The sequence below is a fragment of the Mus caroli genome, chromosome 6 (assembly GCF_900094665.2).
Source record: "Mus caroli chromosome 6, CAROLI_EIJ_v1.1, whole genome shotgun sequence".
Classification (NCBI taxonomy): Eukaryota; Metazoa; Chordata; class Mammalia; order Rodentia; family Muridae; genus Mus; species Mus caroli.
This window is the reverse complement of record NC_034575.1, coordinates 41,943,742-41,963,604: the sequence shown is the minus strand read 5'-3', so window position 1 is coordinate 41,963,604 and position 19,863 is coordinate 41,943,742. Positions and strand designations below refer to the sequence as shown.

The window sequence follows — 19,863 nt, the reverse complement described above, 5'->3', positions numbered from 1 at the left end:
AAATAGACTGGACCAGAAAAGAAATTCCTCCTTTCACATAATAATCAAAACACCAAATGTTCTAAACAAAGAATTTTAAAAGCAGTAAGGGAAAAAGGTCAAGAAACATACAAAGGCAGGCCTATCAGAATTATACCAGACTTCTCACCAGAAACTATGAAAGACAGAAGATCCTGGGCAGATCTCATACAGACTAGACTCTAAGAGAACACAAATGCCAACCCAGACTACTATACCTAGCAAAACTCTCAATCACCATAGATGGAGAAACCAAGATATTCCATGACAAAACCAAATTTACACAATATCTTTCTACAAATCCAGCCCTGCAAAGGATAACAGATGGAACACCAACACAAGGGGGAAACTATACCCTAGAAGAATCAAGAAAGTCATCTTTCAACAAACCCACACAAACATAATTCCACCTCTATCAACAAAATATCAGGAAGTAACAATCACTTTTCCTTAATATCTCTTAATAAGAAAGTTAATATTACCAACATATCCTAATCAATTGAAATTCAAAAATATGAGGAATTAGAAATTTGTTGGCTGTCATCCAGTGGTCTCTAATTTGGTAATTGTAGAAATAGGTCCAATATTGTACAACCCATATACACTTTCTGTTTGTTTGTATGTGACAGTTTCTTGCTCTATACCACATAATGGTCTTGAAATCATGCTTCTATTTCAGCCTCTCTATTAGTAGGATTGTTTGATGTTTTTACACTATACTATGGTTTTCAGAACAGCTTACTTGTTTCAAAATTACTTATACAGCCAAAAGAAATGTAGACAATTAATTTGGGAGGTGGCTTGTAAGAGAACAAATAAGAGTGAGACTGAATGTTTTGCTTGATATTTATAATTGTTGTATCAATTTTGAAGTAGAGGACCTATAAGTTACTCTTTTTCTGAGATGAATGCTTTTAAAATCATCACAGCCAATGAAGCAGAATCTTACCCTCACCTAATGTCTATGCCTCCCTCCAAGAAGAACCATTGTTCATTGAAACAGTTGATGATTGACTTCATGGATAGACCATCTTAATACACACACAATTTCTTAAATGAATGTAACTGTTCCCTGTAGGCTGAGAATGATGACTATCACTCAAATCTAATAGCTTTGACCATAGCAGAAAATATGTAGCCAAATAATCATGCCTACAATACATTCCTTGGTGCAGTAGAATTGTCAACTCTTAGCTTAGCTACTATGGAGGTAAAATTCTTTGGTGATGTGAGGGACACTGAAGTACAGCCTAATTACAATGAACTCCAATGTCTAAAAATTGTTCTTATTTTGGGTTTGTACCACAGTAAGAGCCAAGATTTTAAATCTCTACTAAAAACAAAAACAAAAAGACTTTATCTATTTATGTTCATCTAATAACATGTCCACCATTTTTATGATTGGTATAAAAACATATATTGTGTTGAATATAATAAAAATTAGCTCAATTGAAAGAAAGAAAGAAAGAAAGAAAGAAAGAAAGAAAGAAAGAAAGAAAAAAAGACAGCAAGTCCATTCACAAGGATGCCCACAGGCCTGAAAAACAGATGGAACATTCTTGAAAGAATATCAAGAAAACCCCCAGACCTATAAGATTGCCTAACATGACTGATTTTGTAGAAACAGTCCTAAAAATTCCAACAGGTTAGAAAGGTTGCAAATTTTAAGGAAAAAAGCAATTGCAATTATTTGGTTTTGGAAAAACAAAAGCCAGTACTAATCAAAGTCAATGCTACTTGGCAACAAATAACATAGCCAGAAGCACACACTATAACTACTGAAATAACCCAAACATTATTTTCAGATGACTCAGAAATAGATTTACCCAAAAATACAAGCAAAGGGCATGCAGAACAATGACAGCTTGATACAACAATAGTCACAGATGTATACAACTGGTCAACAGCATCAGGCTGATACACCACCGTGAAACAGAGGCATAGAAATTACAGGAACAGAAATGAAAAGCTGAACCAGCTGCCTCTACGTAATACGTACGTGATAGAACTTGAGGATGGGGAAGACAAAGGCAAAGAGAGCACTGCCTCTGTTATAACCTTTATGACAACTACTGCTGTCAGACAGGGGGAGCATTAAACAGGACACACAATGAAAACATACTCCTACTGTATTTAAGGACAACTGTATAGATTCTTCCAAAATCAGTGGGTAAAAGATTACTTAATAAATGACATTAAGGATAATTCAAAATATCTCACAAATGGATCAACAAAAATATATAAACTAAAAGAATAAAACGAAGATGCAGAGATTATCACTTACCTGTTCTCAAGCTGGAGATCACCTTTCCAAACAAAATCACCAATGTCTAAGCTGAAAAACTGAACATGTTAAAGTAAAACTACCTTCAAGGAGAGTTACTATCTTGAGCAAATTTATTTGGGCTGGGGAGATATATATATAGCTCAGTGGTAGAACACTTGCCTATCAAAGTCCTAGGTTAATACCTAGCACCTTAAAAAACATAATTTAAATCAATAAGAGGTAAAAACTGTAAACAAATATGACCAAAGTATACTACAGACAGAAGGTCAAACAACTAATAAACCCCCAACAGCAGTAGTTCTGTTCATCAGAGAACTGCCTCTTAAAGCAACAGCAATGGTCCTCAACACCTGGAATCTCAGCATCACTTGGAAAGTTAGGGTCATCCTGAGCAACAGCCATTTGAAGGTAGTTCTGAGTACCTGAAGGTTTATATGCCCAACAAGTCTCTGCCTCGTTCTTGAAGAAGACAGAAGATGATACTTGGTCTAGAGCTCCAGGTGGTTGTGAGCTACCATGTGGTGCTGAGAATAGGACCCAAATTCTCACAAGAGTGGTCAGTGTTCTTAACCTCTGAATATCATACCAAAATCCATTTTATAGTGTTTAATCTGAATATATAGACCATGCATTAAGTTTTAAAAGAAAGTAGAAATATACCATACATATACTAATAAAGAACAAATAAACTGAACCACTCAATCATTTACATGGCAGTAATTTCTGTGGAGTATATTGATACCAAATTATATATATATATATATATATATATATATATATATCTTTAAGTGCATGTTTATACTGAAAACATACAAAGAAAGGAAGAGAACTGTTTTTTTAAAAAACCAAAAACAACAGTGAGTTCCAGGACAGCCAGGGCTACACAAAAAAACCCTGCCTCGAAAAAACCAAAACCGGGGCTGGTGAGATGGCTCAGTGGGTAAGAGCACCCGACTGCTCTTCCAAAGGTCCAGAGTTCAAATCCCAGCAACCACATGGTGGCTCACAACCATCCGTAACGAGATCTGGCGCCCTCTTCTGGAGTGTCTGAAGACAGCTACAGTATACTTACATATAATAAATAAATAAATCTTAAAAAAAAAAAAAAAGAAAGAAAAAACCAAAACCAACCAACCAACCAAACAAACAAACCAACAACCTCCAACCCTAATACACAAGCAGAGCCACTTTCCACAGATTACAACAGGTGGAATGCTTGCAGCAGCATTCGTGCAAGGTACAGATGAGCCCTAGTCCATGTCAATTAACAATCTTCAGGGTATCTTTTTGGTGGTGCTGGGGTTGAGGCCAGTGCTTTAGGTAGCTGAGCACAAATGCTACCACAGAGCTACACATTCTTACACATTTGATGACTAAATATATCAGAAAACTGAAGCTGTTTTCTATTGTTTCTTATTATCAAAATATGAAGAGCCTTGAGCACATAATTTAGCTACTATTTAATTTTTCCCCCCAGAGACAGGGTTTCTCTGTGTAGCCCTGCTGTCCTGAAACTCACCCTGTAGACCAGGCTGGCCTCGAACTCAGAAATTCGCCTGCCTCTGCCTCCCAAGTGCTGGGATTATACTATTTCTTTAAGATAGAGTTAAAGGCTTTAAAAAAAAAAGATGGGCCATCATATATTGTTATCTCTTGAGAAATGAGTTTCTAAATTTCTCTCCAGAAAGGTCACAGTAATGATCCCATCTGCTCTGCAAGGGATCAGTATACCTCTCCCTAGAATCCCTAACACTGGCTATAAACATTACTTTATATTTTCCACCTGATTATATTTTCTAAAAAAAAAAATCATCTCACTACAATCCCTCATTTCTTTGGAAGTTGGAGGCTGAGAATTTTCCCATGGTCCTTAGCTACATTTCCTTATATGTACTAGTTATTCCTTTTGGAGCCTTAATTATGTTCACAGCACTGAGACTGAACCCAAGACCTGGCACATGCTAGGCAAGTGCTCTACCATTCACTGTGCTATATAACCTCAGCTCCTTTGTATTTACTTCACAGATATGGCCTCATTAAGTTGCCAAGGCTGGCTTTGAACCTGCCTCTGTACAGAGTCCATACAGATCTTAAATCTTAAGAACCCTGCCCCAGTTTCCTGAGCAGCTAGAATCGGATATCCCTGGTATAGATTGGGCTGAGTCATATTCTAAAAGCGTGGTCAATTATAGGCCTACTGAAATGCTAGATCACATTTGAAAAAGTTTGGAAAACTTTCCTATTTTTAGGTTCATCTGCTATAAGCCATGCTAGCAAGTGAGCAAAGTCGGGCTGGTTTAAGACTCCTAAATGTACAAGATGTAACATTCAAATATACTTGTAGGTTTAGATGGTTACTTCAAAAAGGCTGGAGATCACCAGCAATCTATTTTGAAAACAATCTATTTGTTGTTCGACCTGCTTTTCTGGGAAACAGAAATCTGCAGAAGGCAGGTAGAAATAGGAAGTTGTCACCTACCTCCTGTCTCCTTCCTACCTCAACTGCCTATATAAGAGAATGCAGAGGAAACTGCAGATCTGAGTAGCAGCCAGCAGTGAGGAGACAACTACCAGGTTCTGCAGAATTAAGGCTGTGCTGAATACACAAGAGCTGAGCAAATATGTGTAAGAATTCTAGTCCTAGAGCTACAAATGGCTTGCTGAGGTAAACAGCCAAGGCTGAAACATGGATGAGACCCTTACAGGGTTGCTGGGAAAAAGAAAAGACTTTAGGAAAACCAGCTGAGAAGACAATTTCTAGTTCACACCACCACTGAGAGAAAAACAGAAAAGACAAAGTTTTGAGAATTCATAAATGGGAAAAGGAAAGGCATCAGTACAGTGCTACCTCAGGTAATGCTCAGTAAGCTAACAACTGCCATGTTATAAAGAGTTCTCCCCTGAGAACTGAACAAACGCTAGGAAGTGGAAATAACAAAATCCTGAGCAAAAGATCTGATTTCTCTACCTCATTTTAAAAAATATGTAATCATACTTTTTTTTCCATGCTTGGGATCAAAATCAGAAGTGTGTGCACCTCAAAATCAGAAGTGTGTGCACCTCAAAATCAGAAGTGTGTGCACCTAGACAAGCAAGCACTCTACCAAGTCCCAGGCCAGTCTGAAACCTAAGAGTTACTGGGCTGACAGAAACAGCAGATAGTCAAGATGTTCTTTTGATTCCTTTATTTTAATTACCTTTTGTACATGTAGTATTAAGTAGACAATGAAATGTTGCTGAGGGTCTCATGAAGAAAGGCCCAACTCATGAGTGAGGGATCTTTGTCCTCTCTATCAAAGGACTTTCTTGAAATATGGATGTTACTCAAGCTTCTTGATTGTTCCACCTGACTCTAGTATTAAAAAACAACTCTTTGCTAAGCTACCCTCTTTCTTCTGGAATGGTAAGTGTACACAACAGTATCTGTTCAACCTGAAGCAGCCAAGTACAGAGCGGTGGCTCCTTCTGGGAATGTGTTCTATGGATAAGCACTTTTTAAGCCCAGTGCCTGCTGATGTTCTTTGTTAGAAAATAAACTTTGAATGCTTTTTAAATTCTTTACATTAGGATTTTTTAAAACTAAAAATTTCTTCAGCCCAGTATAAGGCATTATATGAAATAACCCTAAGAAGAGAACCAAGATTTCCTTATGTAATGAGTATTATTTACTCTATTATTTACTCACCACCTAGAAAAGACTTCATAGTTTTCTACAAAAAAGTACTCCATTGTGACTATTGTGAATACACACACACACACACACACACACACACACACACACACACGGACACGGACACTCAAGGTGAAAACAAGGGCACAAAGCTAAAACTTTTCAGATATCAAAATAGCAAAAATTATCTACAGAATAAGAGAATTCAGTCATTTCTTAAGCATACAAAGTTTCTACTTCCTCACAGCCCTACCAAAGCAAAAATAATCTGCCAAAAAAAAAAAGTCTAATTGAGTGAAAATTACATACTGAGAAATTTTGGGCTGCTGAAGCTTACACAAAAGCCTGTCAACCTGAATATGACCTGAGAACCCACATGAGTGTAGACGGAAAGACATATCTTCATGAAGTTCTGTTCCCATAGCATGCACGCACATACTTACACAAATTAAACAATCAACTAAAGTAATTTCCTAGAGCCAGGTACCTATAATAACCTGTAAGACAAATCCTAGCACTTGGTAGGCTGAGGCAGGAGAATCATGTTTAAAGCCAGTCTGGGCTATTATAATGAATCCATCTCAAAAAAACAAAGTATTTTTAAATTAAAACAAGCAAACAAACAAACAAAAAACTAAATAGATTAGTAATGAAGTTTACTTGGTCACCAAAGTAATGCTGGTCTGCTTTTGTGAATAACAAAAACTCAACCACATGGGTTTCTAAAAACATTACCAACTGAAAACTGCTTTACCACTGAAATCAGCCTTTTAGTTCTATTACAAGCAAGCCAGCCACAAGTCAGTCATAGCAAGCAAAAGCCTGTGAGATACTCTATCCACTCATTTGGCAAAAACTCCCATTTTCCTTAAAAGTACCCAACATATCTATCTATGACTCAGCAATTTCTCTCACAGGTACCTACACCTACCTACTCAAGAGAATGAGTGAACATATGGTCACTCAACAACTAGTACACGATGTTCATAACAGTGTATCTGACACAAATACAAGGAAATAACAAAAGACATTCATCACTGATGAACGGATAAGCACAATGTAAAACGTCCATACAAACCAGTCATGAAAGAAAGGATGAAGCTTACAACCATTATGCTAAGTGAAAGATACCAGACACAAAGCCATATACTGTATAAATGTTTACAGGATAAGTCTAGAACAGACAAATTCAAAGAAACTAGATCAGTGACTGCCAGAGAAGGGGGATAGGGGTGTGGATATTCAATTCCTAATTGAATCTTTCAGGGGTGAGGAAAATATCCTAAGGGCACTGGAGAGTTAGTTCAGTGGTTAAACACACTTTCTGTAATAGGACCTGGATTTAATCCCCAACATCCATGGCACTTCATAGGTGACTGTAATTCCACCTCCAGGGCATCTAACACAATACATGCAAGTAAAACACCCTAAAACCCTCACTCATATAACTAAACAAAAATTTTATACACACACACACTCTAAATGCAGACACTGATAGTTATAAAACTAAATATGCTGAAAATCACTGCATACTACTAAAATGAATTAATTTTTAAGTGTGTTAATACTTCAACTAAGCTGTTACTACTTTCGAATTTTCTTTTAAAGACTGCGTTATTTTTATGTGTGTGACCAAGAAGGTAAGAGAAGGTGCTGGGGTCCCCTGAAGCTGGATATGCAGGCTGTGTGAGCTGCCCAATACATATGCTGGCAACTGAACTCAGGTTATCTGAAGCGCAAAAAGTGCTCTTAACCACTAAGTCATTTCTCTAGCCCCAAGCTTTAATTTTTTGTTTTTGCTTTTTATTTTCTGAGACAGGGTTTCTCTGTTTAACACTGTATAAACCTGACCAGGTTGGCCTTGAACTCAAGAGAGATCCGCCTGCCTCTGCCTCTATGCTGAGATTAAAGGTATTACACCATCATACTGGTAGACCCATATTTTAATTATTTTGTTTGTTTTAGTGGAGGTGATGGAGAGATGGCACACATGCCCCAGCATGACTGTAGAGGTCAGAAGGCAAGCTTAGTTCTTAACTTCCACCACGTAGGATCCAGGGACTTAACGTAGGTTGTAAGGCTTGGTAGCAAGGGCCTTTATTAACTGAAGTATCTTGTCAACCCAAAGTTGTTTTTGCTTTTAAGCTTTTTTTTATTTTTTATTATGTCTCTGTGTGTGAGTATGTGTGTGTATGTGTGGGATTACCTGAGAAGGGTAGGGATATCCAATTCTCTGGAGCTGGTTACAGGTGGTTGTCCCTATTTTTAAATAAACAGAATAAATGCATTTAAGTATAAAAATACATGTATGTTATGGATGCATATTAGAAACATATATTAGATATATAATTATTAGATATAGAATAGACATTTATTAGTTAATTTAAGTATTCTAAAATTAAAGTATTTAAATGTTATATAGCCTGTTTTGATAAGTACTGATATATACTAAAGTTTTAAACTCACATACCAATTAAATGAGCAACTAAATGTTCTGGATCAGTATCAATTTGCTCCCTTAAGTTAGCTGAGCTTTATTATTATTATTATTATTATTATTATTATTATTATTATTATTATTTCTTCTCCTCCTCCTCTCCTCCCCCTCCCTCCTCCTCTTCCTCTTCTTCTTCATCCTCCTCCTCCTTCTTCCTTCTCATTCTTCTTTTTAAAAGAAGGTCTCCTTTAATCCCAGCACTTGGGAAGCAGAGGCAGGCAGATTTCTGGGTTCAAGGCCAGCCTGGTCTACAAACTGAGTTCAAGGACAGCCAGGGCTACACAGAGAAACCCTGTCTCAAAAAACCAAAAAAATAAAAAATAAAAATAAATAAATTAATTTAAAAAAAAAAAAAAAAAGAAGAAGGTCTCAAATAGTTTAGGCCCGTCTGGACCTTGCTATGTTGAGGATGTTCTTGACCTCCTGATCACCCTGACTCTTCTTCCTTAGAGCTGATGGAATCACAGACCTAAGTCACCAAGCCTGACTGGTAAATTCTAATTTTAATTTTATATTTATATAGGATCAAGAAACTACAAATTCGAGGCTAGACAGCTCAGTGGTGTAGAATACTTGTAGCTCTTGCAGAGGACCAGTGCTTTAGTTCCTAGCACTGCATCCATAATTCCAGTTCCAGGAGAACAGGTGCTCTCTTTAGGCCTCCTCAGTTAGGAAGCATAGATGTGGTGCACATTGCATACATGTAGGTAAAACACAAATACACAGTATATAAAAATCAATCTTAAAAAATGTTACAATAGCAGGAATTATGCCTTTTAAAACCTTATAACTTTTACAAGAGATAGCATAGTCCTTCATATACATTATGAACCAAAACCCAATAAAATTGCATTTTGTGATGGTTAATCTCCACTGTGGCCAGAGGACTCAGGATTACCTACAAGAAGCATCTCTGGTGGGTACCTGTGGGAGAATTCTAAAAGGGGATTAGCTGAGGAGGAAGATCCACTTTGGATGAGCAGTACCAACTCATGGGCAGCATAGCATCTTTAGACAGAAGAGAGAGGAGCAAGAGAAGCACGAACACTCATCACACTGCTTCCTGTGGACACTGCTGCCAGCAGCTGCACACTCCTGCCATCACAGTGCCCACAGTAGAGCTGCTTCTCGGATCAGTATCAATCTGCTCCATTCAGTTAGCTGAGCTTTAGATCTTCATTTTTTAAAAAAAATAAGTAAATAAAAAGAAGGTCTCAAGAAGTTTAGGCTGGCCTTGACCTTGCTATGTTAAGGATGTCCTTGAACTCCTGATCACCCTGACTCTACCTCCACATCTTCCCTGCGGTGATGAACTGTACCTGTGAACTATAAACACATATAAACCCTTATTTCCTTAAGCTGCTTTGTTAGACCAAACAGAAAAGTTAATTACCATACTCTCTTAGAACTGTGTAATGCAAATAGGATCATAATATTCAAGCTTTTGTTCTAGGTGTGTCATTCTGAACTGGTAGGCAGTTTTTGCATAGTTAAGGATGGATAGAAAATATTCTAGGACTTTGTGGACCAGACTGTGATACAACTACCTTATTCTCCTGTAACATAATAGCAGCCACAATGAGCATTTAAACCCACTTAGGACAATACTGCCCACTGAACTTTCTACAATATATTTTATTATTTAGCCATTGAGCACTTTGAAATATGGGTATTATTGCTAAGGACCTAAATTTTATATAGTTACTTCTTCGGGTTTACAGGTGTGGTAGTGTGAATGAGAATGGATATCGTAGGCTCTTGTTTCACAATTGGTAGAACTGTTTCCAGTTAGAAGATGTGGCCTATTTGGAGATTAGTCACTGGGAATAATGGGCTCTGAGATTTCAAGAGCTCAATGTTCTCCCCATTAGCCCCTCTACCCCCAAGGTGTGTATGAGATGTGAGCTCTCAGTTACTGCTCCAGCACGATACCTGCCTGCCTGCTGGACGCACCCTCTGAAACTCTAAGAAAGCTCCCAATTAAATGTCTTTTCTGAGTTGCCTTGGTCATGGTTTCTCACAGTGGCAACAGAACAGTGAAAAGTAACTAAACAATGGTGTAAATCATTATAGGACCTCCCAAGGAAATCTAAACTATTACATGATAAAATATAACAATGAATTTGTATATAATTTACCTGCATCTTCACACTATAAACCATCTCTGGATTACATAAAATGCTTAATACTACACAAATGCTACACAACAACTGTTACAAGCTCAGAGAATGACCAAAAGGTTCTACATGTTTAATAAAGAGACTTTTTTGTTCAAATATTTTCAATCTATAGTTGGCTGAATCTACATACATAGAAGCTAATGATATGGTTGGGGGAGGGGGGGAGAATAAAGTTGGCAAGAACCTCAGCAGGTAGAAGTGCTTGCTGCCAAGCCTAAAGACCTAAGTTCAACCCTGAGACCCACACTGTGATGGCAGGAGGAAGTGATTCATTCTTTCATTGTCCTCCATGAGTGACACACACACACACATATAAAACATCTGGGGTTACTAGCCAGCACCACCTTAAATATCTATCTAGCCAAAATACCTCTGCTGAAAAAGAGATATAAAAACGAACTTAGAATTTTATTATAGGTAAACAAAGAAGGAAATATGACATAACATTCCTAATAATTCAAACACCATAACACTAAATAATCCAACCCTAGACACACCAACCACAGCTCAAGCAAGAGGATACGTGTAGAGTTCCATGTATCTGGACTTTGCCATGCTTTGTCTGGTATATACTTGCTGAATTCCAGCTCTGAGGTCATCCCAGATCTGGTCAAGACCAATCTGCTTCAGTCCATGAGGATTCTGACTCCTGTTTGATGACATTGTGAGCAATGTTCTGAAGTTGTCCAGTACAATAATCCTTGTTCAAGTTACAGCTAGTTCTCCATTAGTTGAAAATAGACAATATCATTCCAAATTTATTCACAGCAGCTCAGAAAGAATATTCTTTAAGTGTAGAGAGTAAAGTCTCATTGCAGGCAAACCTGAAGATGAAATAAAAGAGAACTGGTCAATTCTACTTTCTGGGGTTGGTAACAGGACAAGACACTCTGACAGAAACAATCTGTGGGTGTCTATAGGTAATTCTCACTTTCTTTTTTTTTTTTTTCTTTTTGGTTTTTTGAGACAGGGTTTCTCTGTATAGCCCTGGCTGTCCTGGAACTCACTTTGTAGACCAGGCTGGCCTCGAACTCAGAAATCCGCCTGCCTCTGCCTCCTTAGTGCTGGGATTAAAGGCGTGCGCCACCACACCCGGCCACATTCTCACTTTCTACATGGAAATAAACTCACTCTATGGTATGTATGTAAAATATATTTAGACATTTCATCCAAAATCATTCAACTATTATTGTTCTTGAAAAATGTTGAGAAAAACAAGTATAAGAGACTGCTGTCATTCTTTACCTTCTAAAGTCATCAAAGGTTGAAACATAGCACTGGACCTACATAATAGTCAGACAAACTCAAAAGAAGACACAGCAGAGAACAAGCTTAGGAAATTCCCAGAAAAATGAGAAGAGTTTAGCTAAAAAGTACAAAAAGCAATGCAATCTCACTAGTAGCCTGTAAGTTTTAGAAATTCTTCACTTAACACTTGGAAAAACTAACACTGGTAAGTGTGAAGATAAAAGGACACAGGACTTTCTTTTTACAAGGGAATTTGGGAAGAATTATCTAAATTTACAAAGTATCCCAGATTCCAAGTTTTGAAGCTCAGCTCATACCTTCCTTACTAATCTTGAACTTCCTAGCCTGCAAAATGGAGGCAAATTACTTTCCTGACATGGCTGCTGTAAAATTTAAAGATAATAAAATATATAGAAAATAAATAGAATATTTGACAGTAAATGCTTACCAAATCGTTATGGTATTGTTAATATGGAAATAATGTGATAATATGATTATTATTTCTAAGTGTATGGTGCTACTTCAAAACACAATTTATAATGCTTCTGATGTTGGAGTCACCAATCAAGGACTCTATGGAATACCATTCTGTATTTAGTTGGTACTTCACAGTGTGCACATTCTATAGAATTGTTTATACACATCACATTAAAATGTAGAGATTTTACATAAGTGTTTCTAAGTACAAATCAGAAATTCCCAATTTTTTAATTTTACAAAATGTAAATGAAGAAAATGAGATGAGAGATGTCAGCACAGGTTGCTAGTCTACAAATCAACGCATGGGATAACAAGTCATTCAGCACACCATATATTTTCACTAACATTACAAAATTCCACACAATACTAGGCCCATTTAAGGCCCTTGTAGGTCATGCATATAATTTAACTTTTTTTTTTAAGATTTATTTATTTATTATATGTAAGTATGCTGTAGCTATCTTCAGACACTCCAGAAGAGGGCATCAGATCTTGTTACGGATGGTTGTGAGCCACCATGTGGTTGCTGGGATTTGAACTCAGGACCTTTGGAGGGGCAGTCGGTGCTCTTAACCCCTGAGCCATCTCTCCAGCCCATAATTTAACTTTTGACTACTGAAAGTTCAATCATCTCTAACATTTATAATGTGATTAATAGGACTAGATATTTTATGAAACTATACCATCACACCTATCCTAAATGTATTTCATATATTCAAATGTGTGTTCAAATGTGAAACAACCAATACAATGCAAGATAAAGATAAAATGTTTCCTACACAGTTTCAACTTTTTTTTACTCACCTTGGGGGAAATATAGTACACTACCCCACTTGATAATAATCAGCCTTTAGACTGATGCGATAGGATCAGCTTTTACTCCTAAATCTCCCACCAGTTCTTTACCATTTCTCCATGGAGAACTTAGATTTGTCTAAACTAGAATCAACTGTGCAGTAATTTCTAATTCCTACCAACAATGGAGAAAAATATTCTCCAGCACCTGAGTACATTCTCCATGAGCAGCCCAACTCAGAATTGGGAACATCACTTTACCCACCTTTTAGTACTCTTGAGGGGATTCTGATAGAGTGCTATTGATACTGCCAAGGACACTTCACATTGAATTGAATCCCTATTGCTTCCTCTTCCAGTAGCCATCATCATTTTTATGAACTGGACTCTCATACATCTATCCATCTGCAACCAGCCCTTGTCCCTTCTTAAAGCAGCAGACCTGAAACTGTCAGCCTAATTCCAAGTTAATGGTCAATCCCTAGGACCATACTGTCCTGCAAGCTGTCCTCTTAATATTTACCCACTTGTCTGGCATATGCATACACAAAATATTTTCCATCCTAGTATAAACAATATGCTTGATACATACTCTATGCACTGTCCTCCCTCCCTTTTGTATTCTGTGCCTTCTCTCTAGTTATCCATACTGAGTATTGAAATTCACAATCAGGGGCTGATGAGATGGCTCAGCGGTTTAGAGCACTGACTGCTCTTCTGAAGGTCCTGAGTTCAAATCCCAGCAACCACATGTTAGCTCAAAACCATCCATAATGAAATCTGACACCCTCTTCTGGAGTGTCTGAAGACAGGCTACAGTGTACTTACACATAATAAATAAATCTTAAAAAAAAATAAAGAAATTCACAATCTACCAATCTGAGGTCCTCAAAGATTTCCAAGTCAGTATAAGAACAACCTTATCTTAACATTTGTAATATCTCCTAGATAGCCTCACCCTACTATGTTGTAATTAATATAGCAGAGGAACCCAAATCTAAGACTGAAAGGAACTGCTAAACATAAGCACACTGCAGAAACATCTCAAGGGCAGATCACAAGCTGGTACAGTCACCAATGTAGGCAAATAATCTTAAATTATAGGCATTTGTGAAATAAAGATCAGAAAGCCAATTGAGCTGAGGTGGTTTGTAATTCAGGTCTTAAAACCCAAGGCAAACCCTCTGTCCTTGCTTCAGAGGGCCTTCAAACTTGCAGGGACCAGGAGAGTAGGGCTGCCTGTAGCTAAAGCTGACCTGTATTTATTTAACTCTGAGCAGTCTCTCCACACAAGGCACCTCAGCAAGTTAGGAATGTTCATCAGACCATGCCAACAGCCATATAGGCTGTGGCTTTGGAATCTGCCAGCCTAGGTTATGTGTGCGAAAATACAACTATGTATGCTTAATCTGCCTTTATACTGCCCAATGCTGGTGAGATGAACTGACTGCAAAACTCGAGCAGTAAAGCAGAAGTGGTACCCACAAATGACTGGCTTATTATCACTGTTGATTTTAACACTAGACATCCTCTATAAGTCATTAAAAACCTGAAAATTACAGCAGATTTCCTAAGTCAGAGTTCAGATAGTTTAAGAAGTAAAAGTTTCTTCTTTTCTTATTACACATCCAGAAGGCTTGGGAGCTCTCCAACTTACAGTTAATTTCAACAAAATCTTAACAAGATACACTTAGGAAATCGGGCTGTTTTCAAGTGCTGTTGGCATTATAGGATTACCAAGCTGGGTGGCAAAGCTCCACAAGTTTTTGAGAACACATCATCTGCAGATCTGTAACATAATTTGAGAGTGTAGTCCCAACAGCCTGTAGATTAGGTTGCCAGTGAGAGAAGTAATGACAGCTAAGGCAGCTATATAGATCCCCTTACACCAAGTCAGTGTTCTTCGGGAACCCTAGCCATAAAGGCTCCTTCCAATTCCAATGGAAGATGCGTAGGTCACAAATTCCTGAGAGGCAACTAAGGCACAAAACATCACCAACCAAGTACAGTCACAAGTCACAGATGACAGAATCAGTTGTACCCCCACACATTGACCCATTGGCTCATGAAGCCTATGTGAATTACAATAGCTTCCAGTCTTTGCTTTTGTCTTAAAAACAATAGAACACAACAGTCAAAATAAACAGGCCTAGGAGAAGTGGCTGTATACTCAAAGAGGACAGCCTCTACTCTGCAAGACCTGGCTACCTCAGAGCCACCAACTGCATGAACTTAAAGGTCAGAAACTTTAATGTGTTTCTTCAAGCATCATTCCCCTGAAAGCTGAGCACCAAAGAATATAAATTCTTAACACCTTTAAATACATGTCTACTCAAAGGCAGAATCCATAAACCTTAAGGGTAAACAACTGTGTGTTCATCTCAATTCTTCCTCCAGCCCTCTAGAATGCGTCATACCTGACTTCATTTCCATAAACTAAGACTAAAAACATTACCAGAAGTGTTAAAGTGAGATGATTCAAATCAGAGTTGTAACAGGAACACAAGAATTAGGGGTTTTCGGGGCTGGTGAGATGGCTCAGTGGGTAAGAGCACTGACTGCTCTTCCAAAGGTACTGAGCTCAAATCCCAGCAACCACATGGTGGCTCATAACTACCTGTAATGAGATCTGATGCCCTCTTCTGGTGTTTCTGAAGTTAGCTACAGTGTACTTATGTATAATAATAATAATAAATCTTTAAGGAAAAAAAAAAGAATTAGGGGTTTTCAAGAAAAAGACTATAACTGCTTTGGTTGATTGCTGCTGAAAAACAAAAAGAAAAAAAAATAGCAAGACAAAAGCCTAGAGTTAATGAAAAGTACATCTAAAATTTGTTTTTAAATTTAAATAGGACTAAATTTAGCTTTTCTAGCTTGGTCCCTTATTATTTATTCATGGGTATGGTGTTCACTCGTATGTGGATGAAGGCCGGAGGTTGATGTGGTATATCTTCCTTAACTGCTCTCTACCATATACCTCAAACAGGCACAGTTTCTCACTCACTTAAACCCAAAGTTTGTCAATTCTTCTAGTGTAGCCAGCTAGCTTGTTCTCAGAATCATTTCTGTCTTCTGAATGTTAGAATTACAGTCCACCAGTGTTTACTTGGGAGTAAGAACATAAATTCTGGTCCTTAAAACTGTGACAAGTGAATTACCCAATGAGCCATCTCTGCAGCCTTAGTACAGTAACATTTTAATACGATTAAAAACTTAAATGATCCTGAGCAATACTTGATAAATTATTTTCTATCTCTTATACACAATACTTGCAATGTGGCACATACATACTTAATAAATGTACTGTAGAGCTCCATGCCATCTTGGGTGCAAACTCAGCGGACGGTCCCAAAGTCCCCACAGGACTCTCTCTACATGCCACAGGCACCCTAATACACCCAGGATCTTGGGATCACTGAGACCAGTGTATGCAGGAGAGCATGTGAGCAGCAGAAGCAACTGAGCTTCTTGGACAGGGTACCTTCTGACCTTCATCCTCAGCCAGGAGGTGGAGCTGAGACCAAGACCCCTGGGCACCTTCCCCACCAGAGGAGAGTTGGCCTACAGGGAGGGCTCTGACCCCGGGAACTGAGGAGGTGGATCTGAGCTCCAGACTTCTGTGCACTTTCCCTGCAAGAGGAGAGCTTGCCTGCAGAGAGTGCTCTGACCACTGGGACTCATGAGAGAGTTGGACTCCCAGGAGTGCTGACAGAGACTAACAGAATCACAGGAGGAACAAGCTCCTGGCAGAGACAGCTAGAACATCTAACAGCAGAGATTACCAGATGGTGAAAGGCAAACAAACATAAGAATCTTACTAACAGAAACCAAGACCACTCGGCATCATCAGAACCAAGTATGCCCACCACAGTGAGTCCTGGATACCCCAACACACCTGAAAAGCAAGATTCTGATTTAAAATCATTTCTCATGATGCTGATAGATGATTTTAAGAAGGGCATTAATAACTCAAAGAAATGGAGGAGACCACTGCTAAACAGGTAGAAGTCCTTAATTACAGGAAAACACAACCAAACAGGTGATGGAATTAAACAAAACCATCCAAGATCTAAAAATGGAAGTAGAAACAATTAAAGAAAACCCAAAGGGAGGCAACTCTGGAGATAGAAATCCTAGGGGGAAAAAATCAGAGAACATAGATGCGAGAATCACAGGTGCAGAAGATTCCATAGAAAACATGGACACAACAATCAAAGAAAATGCAAAATGCAAAGAGATCCTAACTCAAAACATCCAGGAAATCCAGGACACAATGAGAAGACCAAACCTAAGGATAATAGGTATAGATGAGAAGATTTTCAACTTAAAGGGCCAGTAAATATCTTCAACAAAATTATAGAAGAAAACTTTCCTAACCTAAAGAAAGAGATGACCATGAACATACAAGAAGCCTACAGAACTGGACCAGAAAAGAACTTCCTCCCGACACATAATAATCAGAACAAATGCACTAAATATTAAAAGCAGTAAGAGAAAAAGGTCAAGTAACTTATAAAGGCAGACCTATTAGAATTACACCAGACTTCTCACCAGAGACTATGAAAGCCAGAAGATCCTGGACAGATGTTATACAGACCCTAAGAGAACACAAATGCCAGCCAGGCCTACAATACCCAGCAAAACTCTCAATTACCATAGATGGAGGAACCAAAGTATTCCATGACGAAACCAAATTCACACAATATCTTCCCAAGAATCCAGCCCTTCAAAGGATAATAAAGGGAAAATCCAACACGAACAGAAAAATTATGCCCTAGAAAAAGCAAGAAAGCAATAGTTCAAACAAACCTAAAAGGAGATAGCCTCACGAACAGAATCCCAACTCTTAACAACAAAAATAACAGGAAGCAACAATTACTTTTCCTTAATATCTCTAAATATCAATGGACTCAATTCCCCAATAAAAAGACAGACTAACAGACTGGCTACATAAACAGTACTCAACATTTTGCTGCTTTCAGGAAACCCACCTCGGGGACAAAGACACTACCTCAGAGTAAAAGGCTGGAAAACAATTTTGCAAGCAAATGGTCCGAAGAAACAAGCTGGAGTAGCCATTCTAATATTGAATAAAATCGACTTCCAACCCAAAGTTATCAAAAAAGACAAGGAGGGACACTTCATACTCATCAAAAGGTAAAATCTTCCAAGATGAACTCTCAATTCTGAATATCTATGCTCCAAATGCAAGGGCAGCCACATTCATTAAGGAAACTTTAGTAAAGCTCAAAGCACACATTGCACCTCACACAATAATAGTGGAAGACTTCAACACCCCATTCTCATCAATGGACAAATCCTGGAAACAGAAACTAAACACAGTGAAACTAACAGAAGTTATAAAACAAATGAATTTAACAGATGTCTATAGAACATTTTATCCTAAAACAAAAGGATATACCTTCTTCTCAGCACCTCATGGTACCTCCTCCAAAACTGACCATATAATCAGTCACAAAACAGGCCTTCAACAGATACAAAATTATTGAAATTGTCCCATGCATCCTATCAGATCACCATAGACTAAGGCTGATCTTTAATAACAACATAAATAATAGGCAACATTCATGGGGAAGTTGAACAACACTCTACTCAATGATACCTTGGTCAAGGAGAAATAAAGAAAGAGATTAAAGACTTTTTAGAGTTTAATGAAAACGAAGCCACAGCATACCCAAACTTATGGGACACAATGAAAGCATTCCTAAGAGGAAAACTCATAGCTCTGAGAGTCGCCAAAAAGAAACTAGAGAGAGCATACACTAGCAGCCTTACAACACACCCAAAAGCTCTAGGAAAAAAGGAAGCAAATTCACCCAAGACGAGTAGANGGCAGGAAATAATCAAACTCAGGACTGAAATCAACCAAGTGGAAACAAAAAGAACTATACAAAGAATCAACCAAATCAGGAGCTGGTTCTTTTGAGAAAAATCAACAAGACAGATAAACCCTTAGCCAGACTAACTAGAGGGCACAGGGACAGTATCCTAATTAACAAAATCAAAAATGAAAAAGGAGACATAACAACAGAACCTGAGGAAATACAAAACACCATCAGATACTTATACAAAAGGTTATACTCAACAAAACTGGAAAACCTGGATGAAATGGACAATTTCCTAGGCAGATTCCAGGTGCCAAAGTTAAATCAGGATCAGATTAATGATCTAAACAGTCCAATTTCCCCTAAAGAAATAGAAGCAGTCATTAATAGTCTCGCAACCAAAAAAAGCCCAGGACCAGATGGGTTTAGTACAGAATTCTATCAGACCTTCAAAGAAGACCTAATTCCAATTCTCCTCAAACTATTCCAAAAAATAGAAACAGAAGGTACTCTACCCAATTCATTCTATGAAGCCACAATAACTCTGACACATAAACCACATAAAGACCCAACAAAGAAAGAGAACTTCAGAACAATTTCCCTTATGAATATAGATGCAAAAATACTCAATAAAATCCTCACAAACCTAATCTCAGAACACATCAAAACAATCATCCATCATGATCAAGTAGGCTTCATCCCAGGGATGCAGAGATGGTTTAATATATGGAAATCCATCAACATAATCCACTATATAAACAAACTCAAAGACAAAAACCACATGATCATCTCATTAGATGGTGAGAAAGCATTTGACAAAATCCAACACCCATTCATGATAA

General features: G+C 37.9%; 1 protein-coding gene across 4 annotated transcripts in view; it reads right to left on the bottom strand.

Moving 5' to 3' along the window:
- Positions 1-19,863, bottom strand: part of Cul1 (cullin 1) — a 74,555-nt gene that overhangs the window by 31,467 nt on the left and 23,225 nt on the right. For all 4 annotated transcript variants that reach the window (XM_021164540.2, XM_029478302.1, XM_021164539.2 and 1 more), the window contains exon 2: positions 11,176-11,476. In XM_021164540.2, coding sequence (XP_021020199.1) covers positions 11,176-11,315 — 140 coding nt within the window. In that variant the 5' untranslated portion in view covers positions 11,316-11,476. The remainder of the gene's footprint in view (positions 1-11,175; positions 11,477-19,863) is intronic.